The sequence below is a fragment of the Parasteatoda tepidariorum genome, chromosome X2 (genome assembly GCF_043381705.1).
Source record: "Parasteatoda tepidariorum isolate YZ-2023 chromosome X2, CAS_Ptep_4.0, whole genome shotgun sequence".
NCBI classification, from domain to species: domain Eukaryota; kingdom Metazoa; phylum Arthropoda; class Arachnida; order Araneae; family Theridiidae; genus Parasteatoda; species Parasteatoda tepidariorum.
This window is the reverse complement of record NC_092215.1, coordinates 4988965-5016631: the sequence shown is the minus strand read 5'-3', so window position 1 is coordinate 5016631 and position 27667 is coordinate 4988965. Positions and strand designations below refer to the sequence as shown.

General features: G+C 32.0%; 1 protein-coding gene across 2 annotated transcripts in view; it reads left to right on the top strand.

Annotated features, from left to right (window-relative positions):
- LOC107453493 (transcription factor RFX4) overlaps positions 1 to 27667 on the top strand; it is a 74331-nt gene that overhangs the window by 33226 nt on the left and 13438 nt on the right. For both annotated transcript variants that reach the window (XM_043047116.2, XM_043047115.2), the window contains exons 6-15: positions 81 to 158; positions 408 to 438; positions 4016 to 4114; positions 7759 to 7836; positions 10692 to 10855; positions 13403 to 13503; positions 15819 to 16019; positions 19488 to 19582; positions 24521 to 24638; positions 27124 to 27261. In XM_043047116.2, the coding sequence (XP_042903050.1) occupies positions 81 to 158; positions 408 to 438; positions 4016 to 4114; positions 7759 to 7836; positions 10692 to 10855; positions 13403 to 13503; positions 15819 to 16019; positions 19488 to 19582; positions 24521 to 24638; positions 27124 to 27261 (1103 nt within the window). The remainder of the gene's footprint in view (positions 1 to 80; positions 159 to 407; positions 439 to 4015; positions 4115 to 7758; positions 7837 to 10691; positions 10856 to 13402; positions 13504 to 15818; positions 16020 to 19487; positions 19583 to 24520; positions 24639 to 27123; positions 27262 to 27667) is intronic.

Here is a 27667-nt window from a genome sequence, read left to right as displayed (position 1 = left end):
ACAATAAATCTCATTTTTATATTTATTCAAGCGAAAGATCGAACTATCCTCAAATAATTCATCCTATTTTTTTTTCATAGGTATCACTATTACGGAATAGCTATCCGAGAGAATTCTGCCTATTTCCAAGTTTCATTTTCAAAGAAAGGAGCTATTGGGTAAGCTAAGAATTCGTTGTCTTGAAAAATGCTTCGTGCATGATCTAACATGTCCGGGAAACGAACGATCATCATCAAAAAAAAAAATATTCTATCGAAGAAAGCACTTAGGAGGGTTGGGTTTGAGTTGCCATGGATTTATCGTTCCTTTCCCTGGCATGTCATTATGACTTTTTCCTTTATGCCGACATATTAATTCAAATTGAATAGAAAATAAAGGGAAGTACACATTGAATTACTCTTTTTCAGTTGCGAGCCTAGGAGGGATGCCAATAAACAGGTGAGTTCAGATCTTTGAATTTAATCCAATTCAATTAATACGCTCGATTACTTATTTTTAATGTTAGTGACATTCAGGAATGTGGAGCTCCGTGTTCACATGTGGAAAATAGAATCAATAATAAATTCAGTGTAATGGCTTTTATCAGTATTTTTGATATAAGTCAAAAATATATTAAAAATATGGTAATCGGAAAATTATTTTTCCTGACAAATTAGTTTTTTAATGACATATAAATCACTTCATTTATTTTTTAAGAAAAATGCCCTCCGGTGTAATTTATCTGTCATATAAAAAATGGTAATTTTTTTTTCAATGTCTCCACGCGATTTTTTGAATTAATCTCTAACCCCGCTCGAAATAAATAAGAGATATTTGAGAATTTTTCTAACTGTCTAAAATATGAAATTTTTTATTTTGAATTTATTTATTTTATTTAAATTAAGATGTCTCGTTTAGATTGATATAGCTCTAAGTTATCCTTTTGCGATAACATTAAGTTTAGACATATGTCATGCAAAAATAAGCGTAACTTATTTTCTATAATTTAAAAATCAATTTGATGCTTCAATAAATTTTCTTTTCGAGAAATATAATGGTTAAAGAAAATGTTTTAGCAACCTTGACATGAGAACGATAATCTGTTCTATATTTAGAGATTCTCTATACAACTGTCTAATATCTTACAAAACATTCGAAAAGCGTTACATGGTTGCTACTATCTTTTATCCTTATTAAATAGTCTTTATTGTTTTTCATAATCGCTTGTATCCCTTAGGATAAGAAGTTTGGCAATATTTTATAGATATTAATAGCCAAATAATGGATTCCTTAGCGAAAAGTATACTACCATCTACATATCTCACCTTACTTTTGATTTTCAAACGTTGAGATTGTGCAGTGTTCAGGGTTCAACAAGCCTAATTACACATTTATTCCATCAATTTAAACTTGTACCTGAAGTTTTACTTTTTATTACAGTTTTTCGCTATTTCTAATTGCTATTTCAACTATAAGTTGATCGCGAATTAAAACCTACTCTTATATCTTTTTTCTGTTATTTATTTTATTTTATAACCGTCGTAGAACAACCGACCCAATTTTTGGAGGGGTTTAAGACTACTAATGTTCAACTCCGCAGCCTTGTAATTTTGAACCCAATCCAGAAGACAAGAGAACTCCTTGATCAAGTATCGGGGCAAATTTGCCTCCGTGGAGGACTTTTCGATGCAAGTAACACGCATTTGCGTTACATGGAGAGAGGAAGACCACGAGAACCTCCCACGGTTAGCCTGACGGCAAAGGGACTCCAACCCATGATCCGTCTACCACTAAGGATAGTTCACGTTAGCACTGTGGTCAGTGCAAGCCGGATGCGGATTCGTATCGACCGACCATCATTGGGATTCGAACCCGGTTTATCTCATAGGAAGGCGAATGCTCTATCCCCTGAGCCATCGCGGCTCTATGTTATGTAATGTTACACATGCATATATAAGCACATAAGCTCTTGTCAAAATGACGAAAAGATAGCACAAATTAGAAAGAAGCAAAAAAAAAATATATCGAGGATTACGGCGGGAATCGAGCCCAATACCATCACGCTACGGAACGTTTAGCTTATCGGCAAGACCTATCGGCGAGGGAGGTCTTTAGCTCTTTTATGCTATTTGATCTGAAACTTATTTTATGTGAAATATCATCTGTCTATGCCTTTCAGAAATTTTGAAAATTGAGTATTTTTCTACAATAATAGTCGAAAAAAAATTATATTTAATGTGTAAAATTTTTATGCATTTTAAAATGCGTAATTTTACAAGGCGAAATACAAAACTTGAGTGAAATTGGTTGAATAGTTCCTGAGAAATCAAATTTTAAAAAGGTAACATTTTTAAAATTCGATTTCTTAGTAACTATTCAACCGATTTCGATCAAATTTTGTATTTTGCCATGCAAAATTACATACTTTAAAATAATGTAAAAAATTGTGTACCTTACAATTTAAAATTATTTTATTATTTAATAAAATAATAATAAATATTTGCTAATGTTTATTTTTTGCATGGACCTATCTTTAGATAAATGAATTTTATATTTGTGTGAAAAAAAATTTAGATTCCCTTTAAAAGTTCTCAAGACATGGTGAAATTTGCAAAAAGTTAAGTTTACATTAAGGGATCCAAACTTTGGATCGCTCTAATGATAAACCATATTTCCCAGAAAAGTACTGTCTGTCTTAAAATATCGTCTGCGCTAATTAATTTGAGGGCACCCCATCGAACCATTAAGAATGAGTCTAGAACCTGATGAAAAGATCAAAAGTTATTCCGCTTTTTTTTTTCTTTTTTCTTTTGTGCACTATATATATTACAAATGAACATAATGCTATACATTTTGATGCTATGCATTTCAGCACAAGAAGAAAACTAAACACTAATATAGTAACACACAACACTAAAATAGTGAAAAAAATTAGTAATTATTTTATACGAATGAATCTATGAACCCTATTTTTATATATTTGATTTTTCTTTTTAATCAGCTAAATTCTAGATACGAATTACACTCAGCAAATTACAAGAGAATTTTGAAAATCTGATAGCCTCTCGCTAAATTGAATAAAGAAAAACTCTGCAACGATTTTTCAGAAACCTTAGTGTACAGCACATGTAATATGAATTAATCCGTGGAAACTTTACCCATAAGGAGAGAAATGTGCAACAATCCTTCACAAACCTAGTGTAGAGTACATTAACATAAATTAATCAGTGAAAACTCGACCCATAAAGAAAGAAATGTGCAACAATCTTTCAGAAAACTTAGTGTAGAGTAATATGCTACATAAATAAATTGGTGGAAACTCTTCCCATAAAAACACAATTTTGTTTACATATTAAAATTTTTTTTTTTTAATTTGGCATTTCAATAGTCTAAGTACCGCGATCAAACTAATAGACCGCAGAAATTGTTTCAGCTTGCAAATTATATTTTATATAATCACTGACATTGAACAAGCCGTTCCTCATAGCGGATAGGCGGCGTTTTCATGAGAAAATCCATAGCTTTGCAATTTCTAAACCAATTCAGAAGACAGTCGTGGTCAAGTATCGAGACAAAATAGAAACTACGCATAACTGCGTTACATGAAAGAGAAAACCACAAAAACTACTATGATTTGATCGACGGTACTCAAACCCAAGATACATATTGATATTCAACGTTAACACTGTAATTAAAGTGAGCAAAAGAACCAGTGGAATTTGATCCTGGTTCCGTTTAATTCATATGGGCAAGCGCTTGAAAAAAAAAACCTGCGAAAAAGTCATTAAGAATTAAATATAACCTAAGTCTTTATTTTTGAATGCTTTTCCAACTTTATAACGGAATATAACCATGTTAAAAGGTGAGACCTAATTTTTATAAAATCATAATTTCTGTTTATTATTATTGTAAATAATTGAGGTATTTTTAATCGTTTGACTTCTCAATGGAAAATAGTAAGTTAAATACCATAATTATAATCTTTAATAAAATATACATGTTTGAAATTAATTTTTTTATTGTTATTATTTTCAAGACTCCCCTCTATTCAACTAGAACTAGAGCTGGGACAGTTCTTCCTGAATTTCCTAGTGTCAAAGATCTTCATTTGCCTCCTTCTGTAGATATTGAAAAAGTAAGATCTTTCTTTCGTTATTGAAATACAGTCGGACCTCTGTTTAACGAAGTCGCTAAATCCCGATAATAAGTTCGTTATATGGAAAATTCGTTAAATAGATAATCCCCTTTTGAAATACTTAAATGACACAAAACAGGTTTTAAATTCATGGATACTTGACATAATTAAAATAGCAGTTGATACACTTTTATCTTGTAAACTAGCATCTACTATTTATTTTATAAATCGTAGCTATAAAAGAAATCTGCATGAAAAGCAGGAATAGAGCAAAACATTATTCAGTGTTACAGTATCATGCTACATATATTTTCAATCTTCAAATCCGTTAATTTTGTCTGAGTTTTTCGATTGAAATGCAAACAAAAAAGGGTTTCATTGCTTTCTCTAAAAGTTAAGTATCTTCAAAAATCAATTCAAGATCATTTCTCCCATCAAATACGTTAACAAGTTTAAAATGTTCTGAAATATTTTGGGAAATACGGAAAGTGGATCTCAAAGAGAAGTTCGTTAAATAGAAAATTTACTTCGCTATTTGGAAGTTATTTTACGAAGAAATTTCCAAAATATTCTTGGTTCCGCTAAAAAATTTGCGAAATAGAGAAATTCGCAAAATGGAAGCTCGTTAAACAGAAATCCGACTGTATAACAATTGGACCAAAAAAAAAAGGTAGTTGTTATTTTTTTAATGCATTCCTGTTGATGTTAACCACTTCCTCGATTATCCCGAGTAAGCTCGGTTATGTACATATTGCAAATATTTATTATCCCGAGTTAACTCGGTTATGTACATATTGCAAATGTTTATTATCCCGAGTGAACTCGGTTATGTACATATTGCAAATATTTATTATCCCGAGTTAACTCGGTTATGTACATATTGCAAATATTTATTATCCCGAGTTAACTCGGTTATGTACATATTGCAAATATTTATTATCCCGAGTTAACTCGGTTGTGTACATATTGCAAATATTTATTATCCCGAGTTAACTCGGTTACGTACATATTGTAAATATTTATTATCCCGAGAAAACTCGGGCGTAGCAGAATTTGTCAGTTTGTTTTGTTTTATCACGTTTTTACTCGGCAGGAAGCAAATAAAACATAATCTGTTGTGTTTTGAAATTTGCCAAATTTTGTTTAGGAGTTTCCTTGTTTTATTGTGGGACTGTACACTTTTTGCGATTGCATATACGATGGTAACTGAATTTACATAGAAAAAAAGAGGAATAAACAAAAATGCCGTATCACTTCACTAGTGTTTGGAAATTATCAATTTGTGTTGTTCCTTTTTAAAAACTATCATACAAAGACTAATATTTAACTATTTTCATTTGCCCGAAATAACCCGGGATAGTAAATTGATGGTAAATTAAATAATTTTTACGCACAACAAAATTTAAAAAAAAACTTGAAACTCGTGTATTATTTTTTTGGTTTAGTTCCTTGAATTTATTAATAAAATAAAAAAATACGTTAATTTTTTGCATTTTTCTTTTCGAAAAAAGTGGTAAGGGAAGCGGTTTAAAAAAAGTACCGGGTAATTTTTCTTCGATTAAGAAACTTTTGCATTTAAAAGTAATATCTAATGCCATATTTCGCCGAAAACTCCTCATTTTCGACACAAATTTTTACAAATGATTATTTGGCATTGTTGAATGGTTTTCTGTAACAGGGAAATCTCTTACGGAAAACATGAAAAAAGAAGAAAAAGGAAGAGTATATAAGAAACAAAATGCAGTTTGGTTTAAGTTCTTAAAACAAAAGGCCTATCATTATTTTAACATAGGATTTTGTACGTAAAACCAAAAAAGAGTAGCTTTCATTGGCTTAATATCTCATATATTGCTATTTGTATTAAGTTATTGAACAACATAAAGTAAAACTAAGAATAATGTGAGAATTACAGGCAACTTCGGGAAATGTTGATTCTCATTATTCTTGAATTTTATTTTCATCAGAAATTCTTATCGAAGGGTTAAAAAAAAACTTGAAGAGAAATAAGTTCTTGATTTAAAGAGCGCCATCTCTTGTTTTATCCTAAAACCAAAAGCGAATGAAAAATTAAATCCAAATTTTTATCCATCTAATTTCGCGAATGAAAAGCGATAAATCAAATCAAAAACCATTAGTTTCAATTAATACCATAATTAGTACAAAGAAAATAATTTTAAATAACATTAGAAATAAAATAAACGCCTTGCTATAGATTTGTTGCAGCTGTAAATAGGTTTTAATACAACACAAAACGCTTTGGTGTCTAAGACAAAGATTAAAAATTTAATAAATAAATAAAAATGAAAATGAATTTTTGTTTGATTGAGCTAATTTCTGATATAGCATTTCAACTTTTTTATCTGCAATTAACTATATTTTGATAAAGTCATTATTCCCACACTCATTATTCTTTCATTTATTACCCTACGATTACACTGTAAGTATCGAATTGGTAGGTAATTTCTTCTAGTTTTCAAATATGCCATTAGAAATTTTCCATCTTAAACTATAAAAACATTAGATGCAAATTACTTGATTTTACAGGTTTTTCTTGGGGGGGGGGGAGAACAATTTTAACGGAAAAAATTTTGGTCACGAAATGCGGATCCCTNCCCCCCCCCCCCAAAAAAAAATCCACCAATTTTTCCGTCTGTTTTTTAGCTCTATTGTCTGGACTAGCAGGACTGTTAACAAGATCAGCAAGAAGATTGTTGGGTCCTTTTCTAAGGATTTTATTTTGCGACCCTTCGGAGTTTAATCTCACAATTGAGAGCCATTTTATTTCTTTCAACTTTTTTTCTTCTTATCCCACCCCCTTTTTTTATTCTTTTATTTTTATGGAACAATTTTAAGGGATCTAATCATTTAATTTCTTTTGATTTTTGTATTTTAATTTGAATATTTGTAGCCAAATAAAGTGCTAATTTTTATCAATAAAGACGAAATTTTTTCCTTATCACCCTTTTTTTTTCTTTTCTTTTCAAGGCGCAGTTTTTATCTTTGTGTTTTTCCTTTTTATTTGAATATTTTAAACTCAATAAAGTACTAATGCTAATCAATAAGTACTGTTTTTTTTCCTTATCCTCCTTTTTGTTTTCTTTTTTTAAAGTACGATTTCAAAGGATCTTATGATTCAATTTCTTATGAGTTTTGTATTTTAATTTGAGTAGTTTTAACTCAATAAAATAATATTTATCTCATATTACAAAATTTTCTACCAAGTTTTTAAATCCGACATAAAAATACTTTATTTAATTTATGAAATTTTATTAAAAACATTTAATGAGAGATGCAAATATTTTTTTAGTGAGAAGTTAGGTTTCAGAGATACTTTATTTTGATTCAAATAAGGAAGTAAAATGTAGCAGAAGGAATTGTGGGAAGGAAGTAAAATGTAATAAAAAAAGTTGCCCCTTGAAAGATTTTTCAAAATTAAAAGTATACAAATTAATTAGTATATCCTATTTTGCAAATTAATTAACAGCTATAGATTATCAGATTTTAGAAGTAGCTTTTCCATACCAGAAAATTAAATTTTTAAAATTTGAAATTGTTTTACTGTTGCATGTGCATAAAAAGAATAATGGGATATAATTTTTAATTTAAAAAAAATACTTAAATTAAAGTTATGAACTATTTTGCAGATGAGCACATTCCTGATGATGTATCGAACACATTGTCAAAGGCTTCTTGACACTATAATTAGAGGTAGCTTTGATGAGGTAAGAAAAACAGTTATTTTTCTGTGAGGATAATTTTTATTAATTATAAGTACAAATTTAACTTTAACTCATCGAAATTATTTTTCTGTAAACAAAAAAAATCTTCTTTGTTTTAAAAAATTGTTGAGTAACAATTTTTTAATACCTGCTCCATTGCTTTTAATTGCAATTTTTCACATAGTTCCATTTATTTTAAAAGCTAACAAATTGCATTTTCTGTAGAAACGTTTATTCAATAAATAAACTAGAAAAATAATAATAACCGAGTAAAAAAATTTAAAAAGTATAGACTTCTGCTTATCTCCCTAGTTTTAAAATGCTATTATTGTCAGCCTATATAGTTATTAATGAAAAAGGTAGCTAATAGAAACGAAGCGTCGACGCACGAATCAAAAATAAATAGATCTCTCTCAAAACTGAAGAGAGAAATTGGAAGAATCCATCAACTCGAATTTGCGAAATTGATTGATTAAATTGAAAATTTGAAATTGAATTTTCAAAAGTAATTGAAAACCTCATTGTGTTTCATCTAGTGATGAGATCACGTACCGGCGCCGAACACCAAAACCAGAATTTGGTAAAACAAGTCATAGAGTTTTTGAGTAATAGAACAGTGAAAAAGTCGGTATATATAAATTTTCTTTCTCGAGGACTATTCATTCGATTTCTTTCATTTCTCGATATTTTTCCTTCACTCATCGATTTCTTTTATCGATCTTTTCATTTGAAACTGCATAGTGTAAAATAATGTAAGAATTTTTATGCCTTATAAAGGAAAAGTTTTTCGATTATTAATTAATTGAATAATAGAAAATAATATCATAAACTACTATTAAAAATNTATACACTATCTGGAAGAAAGTGACGGGACACGACACTATAACGATATAAACCCATATTTATTAAAATTAATGGGAGGTAGGGCCTCCTTTGGCTGCGATCACAGCTGCAACTCTTCTGGGCATGCTTTCCACTAAATAAGCCATTGTGGCAAGAGGAATTTCCTTCCAAATGTTTAACAGGAAGTTCCATAGTTCATGCTTGCTTTTGGGGAGTGGGGTGCAGGCCCTCAACCGACGGTCCAATTCGTCCCAGAGATGTTCAATTGGGTTAAGATCAGGGCTCTGCGCCGGCCACTCCATGCGTTTAACGTTGTTGTTCACATACCAATCAAGAGTCCTCTTTGCAACATGGGATCTTGCGTTGTCGTCCTGATACAATCAATCATCCATACCGTACGTTGCCCACAAGGTAGGAAGGACATGATTGTCGAGAATATCACAGTATCCATCGGCATTCATCATACCATCAACCTTCACCAGTGGGCTAGTCCCATACCAAGAGAAACAGGCCCATACCATCAATCCTCCTCCACCAAACTTTACAGTTGTCCCGTCACTTTCTTCCAGATAGTGTAGTTATTAATGAAAAAGGTAGCTAATAGAAACGAAGCGTCGACGCACGAATCAAAAATAAATAGATCTCTCTCAAAACTGAAGAGAGAAATTGGAAGAATCCATCAACGCTTTCTTCAAATTTATACCTTTTGCGAAAATGATTGATTAAATTGAAAATTTGAAATTGAATTTTCAAAAGTAATTGAAAACCTCATTGTGTTTCATCTAGTGATCCCGTACCGGCGCTGAACACCAAAACCAGAATTTGGTAAAAACAAGTCATAGAGTTTTTGAGTAATAGAACAGTGAAAAAGTCGGTATATATAAATTTTCTTTCTCGAGGACTATTCATTCGATTTCTTTCATTTCTCGATATTTTCCTTCATTTATCGATTACTTTTATCAATCTTTTCATTTAAAACTGCATATTGTAAAATAATGTAAGAATTTTTATACCTTATAAAGGAAAAGTTCTTCGATTATTAATTAATTGAATAATAGAAAATAATATCATAAACTACTATTAAAAATATTTTTAAAATACGTTTGGATAAGCTAATATTATTACTGTATGCATTTTTTATAATTGCTCAAATAATTCCAGAAATATGAGTAAATATGCAAAAGGTAAAATTACCATTAAGGACTATCAAAAGTATGGAAAGTAAATTTTCTTCATAGCGACTGCCCCACCCCCCATACACACGCACACCCCTTTTTGAGACCCCCGCGTATCTCTCGTAAAAAAGTATGATTATTCAAAGAAAGTACGTTTTTGAATCGAATTTTTTTTTTTTTTTTTTTTTTTTAAGATTAAAATATCGTTTGCTCTAATTAATTAGCATTTTTAAGGTTCTCGTCTCGGAACATTATGTCACCCCTTAGTACATGAAAATCAAATGTTTAGATCATAATAAGTTATTCTGGTTTTTACATTTTTTATTTCGTATAGTGTAAAGTGTACGAAATGAAAAAGAGAACAACTAAATAACTTTTGTTCTCGATTAAATTTAACGTACTAAGATTCAATTGTAATGATTCGAAATACTGACCTTAAATATGATAAACTTCTTGTGCATACGATACTTTAAGCTACGAAATCAAAACAAACATAAAAATGTGGATTTCCCCAGTGGATTTAGATTCTTGAAGGCCCCTTACTAGTTTCATAATTTCTCAAGGTTATTTAACAGCTACTTTAAAATTTTACTTATTATTTTCAAACTTTAGGTGTGCCTGAACTTTCTTTTTCTTTCTTTTAAATTAGTAATAAAGGACAAAGAGAATTTGCGACGAAAATTTTCTTCCGCAGTATAGCGTCCTTTCAAATTCTAAACTTATGGTAAAGTAGGGAAAAAAAGTGAAATTAAAACTACAAATTCCAAACTTGTTAATTCAGTTATTTGATCAAAACTTATCAAAGTGTTCTCATTATATTACTTATGATTTTTATTCTAGGTTCAAAGTTTTCTACTCCATTTTTGGCAGGGTATTCCTTCTCATCTTTTACCCATTTTAGAATCGAATGCTCTCGTCAATTTAGTCGGTGTCTGTGATTGTATTCTCTATAGAACTATTTCAAACGCCCTGCTGCCTTCCATGCTACATACTGTGCCAGAAAGGTCAGTTAAATCAATATTTATTTCACAGGATGTTCTCAAAATAACGCCCTTTATGTATATATATATATATACACACATACCACCCGATTATGGCCAAGCACCTAGCCTCGTTTCTCGGGACTCAATCTCTTAACTGCCATGGCAGGAAATACCGCGCAATTTGTCCTCTTAATACCTCGTGATCATGGCGCCTGAGCTGGTAGCCCCCTCTCAGAACTTTAACACCACAACCGACGAGGGAATTTTCAGATTTAATGTGAACCTTGGTGCGTATACACGCCGGTTATTTAGTCGACTTCCAAGATCAAACTCATGATCGTCGGCTCTCCATAAGTGGATTAGGCGACGTCTCGCCTTTTATATGTAATTCCGGGTCGAACAAAGTGATCAATTTGCACCTACAAACGAATAAAACAATCGACATTGATTAAAAAGTGTAATTTAATCAACATATATTCACCATTTCCCTGATTATCCCGAGTTAACTCGGGTATGTATATATTGCAAATATTTATCATCCCGAGTAAACTCGGGTATGTATATATTGCAAATATTTATTCCGAGTAAACTCGGGTATGCATATATTGCAAATATTTATTATCCCGAGTAAACTCGGGTATGTATATATTGCAAATATTTATCATCCCGAGTAAACTCGGGTATGTATATATTGCAAATATTTATCATCCCGAGTAAACTCGGGTATGTATATGATGCAAATATTTATCATCCCGAGTAAACTCGGGCATGGCAGAGTTCAAAAAATAGTAATAATCTGCTGTGATTGGAAGTTTTTCTATTTGTGGGACTGCAGACGCATTTTGTACAAATGTATATAAGATGGTTTATGAATTTCCATAGAAAAAAGAGTAAAAAAATGGCGTTCACGAGCGAATGTGAAAGTAGTGCATATGATTTTTCAGATTATGAAGATGTGAACATATACAAAGACTAATATATAACTTTTTTTCATTTGTCCGAGATAATTTGGGATGGTAAACTGATGGTATAAATTAAATATTTTTTAAACGTGAAAAAATTACAATTTCAACTTAGAGCTTGTGTATTATGTTTTATTTCAGTTCCTTGTATTTAATATTAATAAGTATTAATGAAATAAAAAAATATGTTGATTTTTTGCATTTTTTTTAATTGTTAAGTGAAGCGGTTGAAGTAATATACAATAAGAATAAGCTCTACGTTTATTAAGTACTATTTAAAGTTTTGCACCCAATACAATATAAAAAAGGTTCTTAATCAAAACTATGTTAATAAATTCTTAATCAAAGAAACTATTTGCAAAATTTACCCTCCAAATCATCATAACCACTGTGTGTTCTTCCCAAATAGTTACACCGACATTTTACTGCAAGGTGTTCGGTAATCATATCCCTTATTGTGTATTTTTGGAATATGCTAATGAACTCAAAAAGGCATGTATGCACATGGGTTATTTGCACATGGGGCATGAAAATTAATATTAAAGATGGGTTTAAACAAATCAGCTATAAATACCTGTTTAACCACCAGTATGAAAAATATAAAACATTAAAACCAGTGTGATTGCCTGATGAAGCTTAGGAGTGACGGAACGCCATAGAATCGAATAGCTAAGTAAGCAAAAAGGATGAAGCTACCTATATAGTTTGTCTACGGTAAGATCTTCCCCGGCCACATAGTCTGAGGCCGTCTGCTGCTACGCTACGGAAACAAGAATAACGCATTTCAGGAAGGGGAGTTTCACTTCACTCTAGGGCTAACATAATAGACCGAATAAAAAAATTACCTTTCTCTCGCCGACCAGACCCAAAACTTGTCCTAAACAATGACCCCACACCCCTACTTGAAATAGTTATACCTCGTTACCACAGTTACCGCCACGGGTTCAGACGAATGGCTAGGGGAGTTCTTACTTTAGACAAACTATAGCAATCTAAAAGTTTCTATAAGGAAAACAAAGCCATTTTCGACATCGTTCGTTTCTTAGGTGAACTAGGGTCATTTTCACAATTATATTTTACCATCGTTTCAATCATCCTAGGTTAAGAATATTTATAATCAATTTTCAATTATAGAACTTTAGAGAAGATGTTTTTCTCTCAAGAGATTTAGTAATTTGCGCTATGCTAAGGATTATTATTATGCTAAGGATATTCTAAGGATTATTATTATTGAAACAGACCACTCTAATTGCACTGACCACTCTAATCATGAAATAAACGATGCTAATGCAACGGAGAGGAAAATAATTAACACAAACAGAAAATTAATTTTGTAAAAAAGAAATGAAAAAATAAAAATAAGTAAAATTGTTATTTTTAGCTGGTATTTCCTCAAATTCCGTGAAATAAATTTGAATTTTCTATTCCAATATAACATTAAAACAACTCTTTGATGTTTTCCTTACAGCGAAATGTGGAAATATTTATATAGCAATAGATATAATGATTATTACAGTATTGCTTTCAATGTTTCTGATATATTATATTTTAAAATTTATTTTTGAAATTAATAATTGAACGTATAATAGAGCATTTCTTTTAACAGTTTAACAAAAGTCGTTCGTAAATTTGCCGAAGAGCTTGACTGTTGGTTGAAATCATCCATTTCCCATCTACCGGACAACCTTAAAATTGTAAAGCTAGAAAGTAAGAATATTTAATTATTCAAATAATCTCTTCATAAATGTAATTGGCTAATTGAAAATCCCAGCTCTTTGCAAATATCGTTGGCAATTTACAATGCACTTGGCTAATTGAAGAAGTCTAATTTCTAATCTAACTGATTTCTAATCTGTTACTGATGAAACAGTATTTTCCAATTTGTCTGATGTTTTCTGGCTTATTATAATCAGCTTGAATGCTTTTTGGTTAATTTTAAAATGTACGCATAATTACTCAATCAGATTGAATTTTCTTAGGCTTATTGCAATAAGCCTATACTTAAGGCTTTTTTCAATAAAACTTCACTGTGCCTCGGTGACTCAGAGAACCTAAGGAGGTGACCAAGGTTCGAATCCCAGTGATGGCTGATTGATACGAACTCCACTCCTAGCTCATACCGACATCAATGCTAACCTAAAATATCCTCTGCTGTAGAAGGATAATGAGTTAGAATCTTCTTGCTGTCGGGCTAGCCGTGGGAGGTTTTCAAGATTTTCTTCTCCATGCAACGTAAATGCGCGTTAGTTCCATCAAAGAGACTTCCGCAAACGCTAGTTTATATTACTGCGTGACCCAGGAAATTCATTCTTCTTCTGGGTTGGGTTCAAAATTACAAGGCTAAGGAGTTGAACACTGGAAGTCATAAATCTATGAATGGATCGGCTGTCCAGGCCCGGTTTTGAAATAAAATAAAATAAGCCTTCTCTATTCCGTGTTTATTGCAAATTGCTTGAAATTTAGCAATATATAATACAATCAAATTGATAAAGGATAATGAATAAATTGTATATTTTTAATAAGCCTAAAGCTAAATGAGTTTATTTCAATAAGCCTAAAAAGTATCAGACTGAGTAGAAAGTACTGGACTTCTTTCAAATTAGCCTGTCGTATCGCAAAATAACGACGACTCTTTGCTAACAGGCTGATAACTCTGGGGAATAATTTTTCTGTCCCATTAGAATTTTAACTGATCTTGATTATTTCACGTCGCTGATTGAAAATCTGCAATCGGTTTCTTTCTCCTAGCTACGGCTTTTTTAAATACTATTTTAGTCTATTTTCTGTCGAAATCTACATGTTTAAAAACGTCACATATAGCAGGGGGTCGCATAATTTAGGCGACAAACATCTAGGAGAGTTAAGACATATAATCAGGATTAAAACTGCATACGAACTCATGCCAGAAGATGTCGTCATACGCCGCTTGAGGTCACTTCCCTATTATGAACTATTTCCTCATGTGTTTCTGCAGAGGTCATAATAGTAAAGCGTCACTAGCCGCGTGTGATCACATTTCCAGTTCCTATACCATTTTAATCTTGATGGTGTACCCTAACTCCGCTAGAAGCTTGTCGCACCATTTATGCTATTATTTGCTCTATATAACGTTTTTAAACTTGTACTTTCTGACAAAAATTGATTAAAAATGCCATTTTCAAAAAAAAAAAAAAAAAAAAAAAAAAAAAAAAAAAAACCTGTAGCTTTCCTACACCCGAATTAAGCAAGATTAAGTATTTGTTTTACCCCCTTAACTTGTGCGCTCGAGTTAATTTGAGAGCGCTAAGCAGGCCAAACTGTGCACACTCGAGATAATTCGAGCGGCGTTGTATTTTATGCTGCTATAATTTTTCACACTCGACTATACATAATCGAGAACTGAAAGTAACAATGTGAAAGCTAAGAAAAACAATCGTTTTATTGATATTTTTCATTTACATGGGATCATTACATTATCATTTACATTATTTACATTACATTATCATTACGATATTTATCATACACTTATTTATTCAAGAATAAAATATACAGAGATGCTAACTTGCAAATATATATTTTAAAGTGGTAGTTTATCAATTGTGATTCTTGGTTTAATAAATTCAATTTAGTAGATTTTTATCCACCACTATTTCGAAATAATTTGTAGGTTTATATAATTCACCACTTTATAGTACTTATGTCATGCTATATCTTTTAAAAAGCTAGCAAAAATAGTCAAATATTTGCAAAATTTACCAATTTTTTTTAATTATTTTGGCGTGTCCGGAGCAGTTGGCATCTCTGAATATAGACTTTTTCCATGGAACGAAAGCGCAGTATATCAAAATTGTCTACTAAAAGAAAAGACAATGTTCTAAAATGTGTTTTTTTTACATTAAAAAAAGTGATTTTTTGGGCCGTTTTTTTAAAAAAAATCTGTGCGTTAAGGGGTTAATACAACAAGAAATTTGTTCCCCAGTATTATTCAATTAGCCTAAGACTTACACAAAATAAATCGAAGTTCTAATCAAATTGTTTTTTAGTGGCGAATAGGTTTTCTCATACGCTTAGAAGACAAATGTCTTTGAATCATCTAGCCCAAGCATCTAGAATGGTTGTCCATAACAGCGATATAACATCGCAGATGTTACATGACTGGAGACAATTGGATTTGGATGCAATTTGCCGAGAAACGCTTTTTAGTACAGAACATAGTGCCACAACCTGTCAGTTAATTCTGAAACGTAAGTTTTGCTTATTATTCCTTTTTCATAATAATGTTGAGTTATTAATAAATAATGTTACCTACTTAAAAAAACTATGTTTAAATCTTTAAAATCCATAACAATGTATTTAACTAAGTTGATATGCTAATGCCTAATTATGCACTGTTATTTTAAATAACTCTTCGATGGGCCAAGCTCACCAGCCATTGGCCTTTCGCGAATTAGGTCAGGAATGTGCGCCTTTCGTATGACAAAAGAACACCGCAAGATTGAAAGTACTGAATCACACGGATAGATGGCAGCACCACTCATTCGTGAGGCTACGTCTTTATTTTAGACATAGATCTGAAGGGGAAGGAAATTTTCACCAGATCCCTGTACCCTTAATACTGTTCAGCGATCAACTAACTTTCGATTTCACAGACTTTACGAGCGCGTTAATCGCATGTACTCGGTGAATCTTTGCGGAGTCGAGGATCGGACCCCGATCCCTCCGGATTGGAGTCCGATTCTTTAATGACTGTGCTATCATGGCCTATTATTGTAAAATTTGAGCAATTATGTTGGGAAGGTTATCTTTACTGTAGCAAGGTTTTGTTAAAAACATTTTTTTTTAAATAAATTAATCAAAAATTATATAACGTGATACGTGAGATAGTTTAGACTTATGACAATTGTTATGACATGACAATTCCAATTGTTCGGATGAAATTATTCAACAAATTATTCCACAAGAATGTGATGACAATTTCAATTTTTCGGATCCCTGGACCATTTTGTAACAATTCGGATGATGCCTTAAATGCGATCTCGAGAAAAATTGTTTAAAAAATTTAAATTAATTTTTAAATGGCAAAAGATTGTTAACAACAAGGATGATTACATATTTATTTAAAAATATAAACGTGTATAAAATGAAAATGTTCCATTTTGTGCTTACATTTTATTTTCTGAAAGCATTTTTATTTAAAAAACAGCCCGTTGTAACGTTCCTAACCAAAGTGAAACTGTATTAGACGACAGAGAAGGTTGTCATATCGTGCCCCGAAGTCAATGAAGAAACTTACAAGCGAAACTTACTAGCGAAAAGCGTACTGCCGTGTGATTGGAAAAACAACATAAGTGCTAAAGCACTTCCGCTGTTTTTTCAATTGCACGTTGGCATACAAGTTTTTTTAACTGTAATACTAGGATTTACAACAATTTTGCGCTTGCATACTGTTCGTTGTGATCGCTAATATTCATAAGTGATTTCAAGAAACGAACCACAGATCTTCTCTTTTATATTCTAGAGTGTATGCCACTTCTGCTTAGAGGGCCGAGCGGTCTCACCGATCCGCTAAACGCTTTGCAGCTTGTTGGAATTCCACCGTATCTTAGTGTACATCTTTGTGATGTTCTTCTCTAATTTGTGCTATCTGCTCTTCAACTTGACAAGAGCTTATAAGCCGTCTTTGTAATGAGCTCACAAGCTTGTATATGCATGTGTGAGAATAAATAAACACTTCCACTTACTATTAAAAAAGCACGTTTTGCACTGAGAGGCAAAACTTTAAATCTTTCTGTTTCTGATCTTACTATTATACATGTCATATGCAGGCATGTATGCTTAGTACAAAATAGCCTAAAAGTCATTGTTAAGTTAAGGAACAGATAGTACAAGGTAGAGAAGAACATCATACAGTGACATCTACTGTTGCGACGAGATTCAAACTCACTATCTCCACGCTACAGATCTCAGTCATTCTCTAATTTGAGCTATTTCTTCTACAACTTAACAATGACTTATTAGTCATCTTTATAATAATTTGTGCAACAATAATTAAATAAACATGTGGACTGGTGTACAAAGAATGGCTTATAAACTATTCATAGTTTAATTTTTTGTTTTATAACCGTGGTTGAACAGCCGAAACAATTTTTTGGGTTTACGATTACTGCTGTTCAACTTCGTAGCCTTGCTTGTTTGAACACAATCCAGAAGACAAGGGAACTCCTGGATCAAGTATTGGGAGAAATTTGTCTTCATGGAAGACTTTTTGATGGAACTAACCAGCATTCGTGTTACATGGAGAGAAAAACCACGGAAACCTCCCACGGTTAGCCTCACGGCATGGAGACTCTAGCCCATGATCCGTCTACCACTGGGGATATTTTACGTCAGCACTGAGGTCAGTGCATGCGAAATTCGTATCGATCATCCATCGCTGATATTCAAACCCGGTTCACCTCATTGGAAGGCGAACACTCCATTCCCTGAGCCACGACTCACTGTTCGTATTGGACAGATAGCAGCACAAAGTAGAGAAAGCCAGCACAAAAATACATCCAGGCGGTATTTAAGCCCGCCAGTCTTACCCGCCAAATGCTCTGTAGCGTGGAGGTAGCTGGTTCGAATCCCGCTCTAATCCTGGTTGTATCTTTATGCTGTTCTTCTCTGAATTCTACCGAAGCGGGGGTGCCATCCCTTCTGCAGAGGATCAAAATTGTGATGGCATGTCTTCGGATCATCCTCCGGGATGTTTCCCAGACCATCGCCAATAGCCCATTGTGCAGCTCTAGTGCGACGTAAATCAACAACAACATCTTCTCTGAATTGTATTGTCCCGCAGTGGACTGATCATCAGGACACGGTTCCCAGCAGATCACCGATGTCATGCATCACTGGCTGCTGTCAGTGTGCGGGTGGGTGACCTCTTGGATCAGTCTAAGTAGGGACCAAGGATATGCGGTATTGGTTCTCGTTAAACAGTTCTACCGTAAAGTGCTCGACTTCGTGTGCAGGTCGTCGGGCTACCGAAGAGGGGGTGCTATCCCCTCTGCAGTGGATCAAAATTGTGATGGCATGTCTTCGGATCATCCTCAGGGATGTTTCCCAGACCGCCGCCAATAGCCCATTGTACAGCTCTAGTGCAACATAAATGAACTACAACAACTCTGAATTGTATTATGTGTCTTCCTACTTGACAAAAGCTTATAAGCCGTACTAATGTAACTGCGCACACTAGCCTGCATGTATGTATATCAATAAATGAAAAATTAATTAATTAAACCCACTAGGGGCTTCAATGACGAAGCGGTATCGCTCGCTAAACGCTGTAAGTAGCGTGGAGGTTATGGGTTCGAATCCTGTTGTTACCCTGCATGTGTCTTCGTGCTGTCGTATTGTGCTATATGTTCTTCTACTTGACAAAGATTTATAAGCCTCCGTGTTTCATCCTAAGCGAAGTTTCCCAGAGCGTTGNACCCGCACACTGACCGCAGCCAGTGATGCTTGACTTCGGCCTCCGTGTTGCATCCTAAGCGAAGTTTCCCAGAGCGTTGTCAATAGCCCATTGTGCAACTCTAGTGCAACGTAAATAAAATACCTGCCGTATGTGTTATACCAATAAATAAATAAATAAACCCACTACATCCACTTTCAGAACATTTAGCGGATGGATGTCAAGAATATTCCTTTTTTAAATTCATTTCTTCGTGTTTTAGTTGGTAAAGAATTTGAATCTCTGTTGGAAGAAGAAGCACCTATTGAGAGTTACACTGAATGGTTAGAGCTTTTGGTAAACAAATGTGCTGTTCACGTAAGTAATTACTTTTTTATACTTGGTGGAATGTTTGTTTATTTTATATTCAAAAATCCGTATGCCTATATTAAATATTAAAAATAAATATTATAGTGAAATGTTAAAGTTATTAGACGATTAGTTAAAAATTTTAAAGAAATTTGTATAATGTAACTTTCAATCAAAATAATTTGAGAAATAGAGATTAGAGAATTATGAATACCTATCTGACAAGAATAAGTATTATTATTATTGGAAAAAAAACAAGCTCAGTATTTCTTTTTACATTGTTTTTTTAAATCTCGTTGCTATATATTATTTAAGGTGTAATTTTTCTTCTTTTTGCAATCGAAAATTTATATTTTTGAATAACTCGTGTAGATCAATTTAATTAATTTTAAAACTGTATTCAGACGTGATTTTTCAAGAAACAAAAATCTTGGATAATTTTAGAGCCTCGTGAAAATATTTTAATCATTTCACAGAATTTTATACTTCATTAAAACATTTTTTAATTACTTGCATTTAACGCAAATGAACAAGTAGCTAAGGTTTTACATTATTTCTAAGAAGATCTAATACATTTAATTTATTATTTGTTCATAGACACGCCTAAAATAACTTTATATGTAACTAAAAATTATAAATTACGTAATGCAAAAAAAAAAAAAAAAAATTCTTTATTTAAGCAAGAATGCAATAAAAAAATTACCCACTTTTTACATTTGAGATCTGAAACAAAAGATCTGAAACAAAATATAATTTTGAAATCAGAAAGCAACAATTTATCAGAATACTTTGGATACCAAACCAAATTTTTTCAAACTTTATTCTTTTCTTTATTTTTTTGCTGTTATTCTATTAATTTTTACTTCATTTATTTATTATTATTTTTACATTTTATTGTGTTTAAAACAAAGCATTGAAATGATTTCCGAAATTCAATTTTTTCCATCACACTTCAAGGAAATCATGGTTTTTTAAGAAATTATAAATAATCAAATTCTTTATACTGAGATGTAGAAGTTTTGCTAAATGAAGCTTTAAAAGTTTATTGTTTCATTTTTTACTCACAAAAGTGACTTTCTGAGCTAATAAAAGAATTCGAAACCAGAGGAATAAACTCAATAATTCGATTGCATATCAATATTTGAAAATATAAAAATTGTGTGAAAAAGGGTTGAAAAGTAAGGCTTCTCAACCCTTTGATGCAGATTGGATACTGGTGTCCCTCTTAGATATTTTTTTTTCTGACTATAATCACAAGCAAAAACATATTTTGCTATTTTTTAATTATAAAATACCGTCTAATAGTAACTAAAAAAAAATCTGTTAGATTATCGGAATTATATTTGTACTAAAATCTGAAATCCAAAAAAAGCAACATTATAAATTATAAAGAATATCATATCCAAAAAAAAAAAAAGAAGAAGAAAAAAAAGAATTTTTTTCATTTATATTCAAATATTTATCAATAATTGATTTTGTAAATTAAAGAAATTTCAGGGATGAATTACTATCTCTCATAAATCTAAATAAGTGTCAATTTTAAAAATTATAGTTTGGAAGATTTTACCTTTAACGCAGAAAAAGTCACCAGTGTTTCATGTTGTATTTCATAATCAAAAATTATTGGTCCCGCGGTGGATTGATCGTTAAGACACGGTTCCCAGCAGATCACCGAAGTCAAGCTTCACTGGCTACGGTCAGTGTGCGGGTGGGTGACCACTTGGATCAGTCTGCGTAGNACCTAAATTTACAAAATAATAAAAAAAGCATAAAAATTTTTTTTAATACAAATTCTGCGTCAAAGGGTTAAAAACGTGATTTAAATTTGAAAATTTGTGAACGCAGTATGTTACACAAATTTATGTATTAGTAGCTGTGTTTAGTTTAAAAATTCGTAATTTACAATGCTGAAATACGATGAATTTTAAGAAAAACTAAGAATAACAATAATGATAATAATATTTAAAAAAAAAAACATTTTTGGAAAAGTTCAGAGATTTCAGAACTCCTCAAAAAGGTAAAAACTGTTCCCAGTAGATCACAGAAGTCGCGGGTGGGTGAACACTTGATCTATCTGTGAAGGGAATGAGGGTGTACGGTATCGGTCCTCGTTATACTGTTCTGCCGTAAAGTTGTCTATTTCGCTCACAGATCATCGAACTATTAAAGAGGGGAGCCATCCCCTCTGCAGCAGATAAAAATTGCGATGGCATGTCTTCTGTTCATCCTCAGTGATACTTCCCACACCATCACTAATAGCACATAGTGTATAAATAAAGTAATCTTACTTCTATAAAAGGTTCGCTTTTGAATAAAAATACAGTAGTGAAACAAAATTCCCTGTTATTGAAAGAAAAACTTCAAATTTAAAAATTCCTAAGTACTTTCCTTGAAATATTTCAACAATTTTTTAATGTTTAATATTCTCAACTATCAGCCCCGCAGTGGACAGATCATAAAGACACCGTTCCCAGTGGAACACCGAAGTCAAGCATCACTGGCTGTGGTCAGTAAGCGGGTGGGTGACCACTTTGGTCAGCCTGCGTAGGGACCGAGGGTGCGCGGTATCAGTCCTTGCTAAACTGTTCTACCGTAAAGTGCTCGAATTCCGAGTGCCCTGCAAAGTGCTCTACAGAGGGGAGCCATCCCCTCTGCAGAGGATCAAAATTGCGATGATATGTCTTCGGATCATCCTCAGCGATGTTTCCCCAGACAGTCGCCAGTAACCCATTGTGCAGCTCTAATGCGACGTAAATAAAGTACCTACCATCTCAACTATTAAGGCGCTTCCTTGTAATTTTAAGTTGCCTGGAATCTGTATTCATGTAGTACAAATGACTAACCCAAGACAGAAAATTAATACAGGACATACTTAAAAATTATCGTACATATTTTGCAAACTCAGGCTCAATGGCGTGACAGCCTGTGGAGGGCCAAAGCCATCCCAATTTTATTGATTTGATTCTGCAGTGCAAGAGCCTAAGTTCAACAGTTGGGTGGTCAGTCAAGCTCGGAACCCTAAGTGTTCAAGCACTCTTGGTACTCATTTTTATCGATCCACTGAACGGGTGAAAGGCTGCGTCAACTGCAGGTCCGAAGATAGAACCTGGTTTCCTCCACCCGAGGTCACCGGTCAACTTACCCGGTTCGAGAATAGAACCCAGGACATGTGGCACAAGATCGCGAAGCGCTTTACTTTTCCGCCACCAGGCGCCTCATTTGGTATTTCAAAATAATTTGTAACCCAAAAATTGTTTGCCTAATTTAATTAAAAATATTGTTTCAAAGAGATTAAGCTAAAAAATTTTTAAAAAAAAACCGATTTTATAAGGCAGCGTTTTCGTAATTTTTACATAACTTTAATTATTTCTAAATAAATGTAGTAATCTGATTATAAATTGTTCAGAAAAATATTCAGAAACATTTTGTAAGTTCTGCAAAACTTTACAGCTAAATTACGCAATTTTAAACTCGTTAGGTTGTTATTGTCGTTGGTCATTTAGGCTGAGAAGATGCGATTGCTCTTGTTTTCCAGTGGCGCAATCTATGGAAAATATTTCGACTTCTGCCACATCCATACGTCACACCCGTGTACCCATTCATACATCCACAGATCGTAATTTTGACCTGAACTTGAGAACGATCAATCTCAAATTCAGTACCCCCAGAAGTATAATTTCTTATTGGAACATAGAGGACTTTATAACCCGATGGATTTAACGTACACCAGTCACCATTTACTACACGGGGAGTCTTCGATTCCCCGAACGGGAGTTAGATAAGATTCGAACTCTTGTTTACAAGAACGTGAGAACAGCGCCCTGCCAACGAGTTATATACCGGACCCTAACTCGTTAGGTAAATGGGGAAAAACACGGAGCTGCAAGCTTTGGAAATGCAGATTTTTACTATATTTTTGGCTGTAATACGTGAGTTTTATTCAAACTTTTATTTCTTTCAAGAATAGTTAGAATTTTTATTTTCTGTGCAAGATCACCTGGCAGCGATAAGACACAAATGAATATTTCAAGAAAACTTTTTTTATCAAAGTTGACAACTTATTATTGTGATTAATCATGGTAAATATGGAATTAAAAGTATCAAAATCTGTTTAATTGGTAGATGAAACTTTCAAGAAAAAGTTGGTTTGTATAAATGTCTTTCTTCATTTATTTTAGAAAATAAATGAAGATTCACTATTTTAGAAAAAACCACGTATGACAGGGCCCGATAATGATTTGTTATATTTTCAATTGTAATTACTCTTTAGTGACTTTTAATGTATACATTCTCCCTTTTTGATTCTAAAAATATACAGAGTGACCGAAATGGAGAGGTAAACCTTCCACAGTTAGCCCGACAACATATCGCCATCTCTAATATTCGAATTTGGGGCACCTCATTGGGATGAGTGTTTTATATCCTGAGGCTACTCTCTGGACATTCGACCATTTCCATACTTTTTGGACGCATCGCATATTTCAGGCTTCATAGTCAAAATAAAAATCAAGGCAAAATTTTGCAAAAAAAAAATCAGGACATTTTTTTGGTAGTATTAGTAAACTATTTTTAAGAAGGGGAACGAAGGGCTGAAAAATTACTGTAATCCATTGCTTTGAAAATTCCATTTTGTGCTGCATATTTCTTATAGCATATTCTGCTATCCGTAATCTTACAATAAATAAATACATAAAAACATAGGCGGCAGTCAACGTGTTCAAATAAAAAATTAAGAAAGGGTTAAGAAATGAATTTAAAAAAGGATGCGCGCATACAGGTGAGAAATCTCGAAAGCTAAACTTCAGAAAGATATTCCTCAGTATAAAAATAGAAATCGAAATAAATTTATAAGAGAAGTAATAATAATAGATATTTTCTCGCAACAATATATTGCTTCAAAATTAAATCATATATATTCTACATTAAATATTTTTTATTCCTTTCCAGGCCTCGGGTAGAAGAAAAGGAGGTGGTAGACGCCTGGCACGACAATTCTTACTGTTATGGTCTGCCTTTGGCACTAGAGTTATCAGGGATATGACTCTTCATAGTGCTGCAAGCTTTGGTACAGTTTTATATATACAATCCACTTTTTCGTAAAATCAAATTGCGCTGCTTGATATTTTGTGGAGTTGAGTTAATGTGCTTTGATTTTTCAAAATAGCTCATAAAATGTCACCTAGAAAACGTCAAATCCATAGGATGAATGTAGAATTTAATACCACAGAAGAAAAAAAAAATCCACTCTGAATAATTTTTGTTTAGATTTTCATAAACTAAGTGTCAGTCCTCAGATATGCTAATGAATTACAGCTAACGATTAAATTAGAAAATGAAACACGAAAACGTACTTTTGAATAAACATGACTTTTTTTTTTTACGCATTTACATTTTCCTCCATCAAAATATAGTGCTCTCAAAAGTTTTATCAGTAAGCCGTCGATATTGATTTAACTTTTTGCGTATTTCGTCGAATCTCATAAATATTTTAAGCAAATCGAAAACTTTTTGCATACAGATACAAAACTCGTTTATTTGTAGCGTATTACAAAATTACAACTACAATTCACTAGTANAAGTAACTACTCACTGCGTACCAGGTAGGCAGTGAGTACTCCACCCCCCACATATTCAAAAATACTTCCATACAAAGAATTATTTTTATTAATAATTTATTGTTTAATTTGATATTTGTCAAAAAATTTGTTAAAAGTTAGTTGTAAAATATCGAATTTTTACATCACTTTAAACAGTAATTTTAAATAATCGACAGAAAATTTAAAAGAAATCGGTTGAATAGTTTCTGAGCTATAAGCTTCCGCAGTATCATTTTTCTAAGTTTCCATTTCTGAATACATGACAGATAGCGTTCAAATTTTGTTATTGGATATTACACGATGTAAAAATTTGCGTACTTCAAAATTCAATTTTTCCAACACTAAGGTAGTTAAACAAAAAATAATAAATAATTATAAAAAAAAAGACTTTTTGCATTTTTGAATAAACAAGTTTTATAATTGAGTGCAAAATATTTTTTGAGACACTTTAAAAATTCATGCGATACGACGAAATGCGCAAAAAGTGAAATTATATTATTAAGTAACCTAAACGACAGATGCCAACTTGCTGCTTCAATTTTTTCAAGTGGTGTAATATTTATATTTTAATGTAGTATTCTTGGTTCAAAAATTTTGATTTGAAGTTATTCTACCCAACACTACATATTAATAATATAAAAGTTCATAAAAAAGCCGCTTTGTTCCAGACAATTCGTATTAACCCTAAAATGTTATGAAAGTTAATGAATATTCTGGAAGTTTTAATTCTCTAACACGTGATAAAATCCTCGCTACGCTCCTCATTAAATCGTCATAACTATTGAGATCACATTTTCAAGATAGCACCTACCCTCTATAGGTTTAATGGTCAAAAATCTAAATACGTCGAAAAAAAAAAAGAACATTTACTCAGAGAAAGTGCGTTTTATGTCTGATTTCGTGACTTTAATTGTTAATTGGCGTATTTAAGGTCAACCGTTAAGATTATCGCTTACTACGTGAAAAGCGAATTATTAGAGCTAAAATTATTCAATGTTATATCTTTTTTTACTGCGTTAAACAATGTATTGATATCAAATTTAGTCAGAAATCTCACAGATAAAGGCCTGAATCCCGGATTTCTACAACAACTAATACCTAACAAATGCTAATTTATTTGGTCACAAATAAAATTTATACCCAAACTGAAAATTTTGTAACTTTTTTTTTTCTCGAATGCACTGCACTACACTTTTAGAAATTTTGGAGCATATTTATTGAACCATAATATAGTTAGAATTTGCCGCAACCTTAATATCGTGCTAAGTTGATCACTATTATCGCATCGTATTACACGCTACTATGGTTCAACTTGAAGGGAAACGTGATTCAATTTACTACCTGCACAAATTTTACAGCATTAAACTTCAACATCGAACCGATTTTTCAGTGAGTGCGTATTTGTTTTTTCTTATTACCTAACAAATTTCATTTAGAATTTAATTGCAAACTTTGAAAAAAGAAAACTAAATTTGAAATGCTTAAAAATGTTATCCTCCCCTTAAAAATTAATTTGACTGAGAACTGTTTTATTTTTCCAAACAAGTTCATTTGAGAAATACAAGTTATGAAATTTTAAAAGACGAAAAATAAAATTTAAATACTTCACGCTTTTTACACAAAAGCAGATTCCATGAAGAACTGTTTCCTTAAGTTTTTTCCCCAACAAAACAAATGCAGAGAACTGCATTGCAAAATTTAATTTAAAAAGATTTTTTTTGAAAATTTTTATAACTTTTTTTCTATAACATTCCAATTATATTGGTGTTTTCAACAACTTCTCAATTGTATTTTTATTTCAACCTGAAGAGTTTCTAGATTTTTGTGGCATGACAAAAATCTGAAATTTTATTTTTATATTCTTTTCAACCTCTATTAAGTGGATTGATGCTTTTTCTCTTGTACTCTTCCTATAATTTAGTTAAAATTTTTAAATATTTATTTTTCCAAAAGGTTCCTTCCATCTATTAAGATTAATGTTTGATGATTATGTCTTGTTTCTTGTGGAAACTATACACACGGAAGATCAAATGAAAGATTTTATGAGAAATCTTATGATAGATGTTGCGCCGCAAATTTCTTCTTTTTCAGGTAAGATTTACTTTTGTAAAACATATCTTATTACTTGAATGTCATGTAAATTACAAAAATAAATAATTATGACGTTAAAATTTTCAAATTCATATAGAAAATTTTTTAACATGGAAAAGTTGCCAAGATGAAACACTCTTTTTAAAATTAAGATCTAACACTTAGGGGTCCAAAGCTGCACAAAACTTGGCGTAGACATAACTTCTGCAAGTTTAAAACCTTAAATTAATAATTAACATTAAATTGATAGTTAATTTATGCATTAATTTTAATAAAATTTTATATATTATATAATTTTAATTGGTTCAAATTCATAATTTAAGTTTAATAAAGAAAATAATTAATTTTTTAAAATTAATAAATACAGGATTATTTTTTATATTTTAATTCAAAAAATATAATGTAT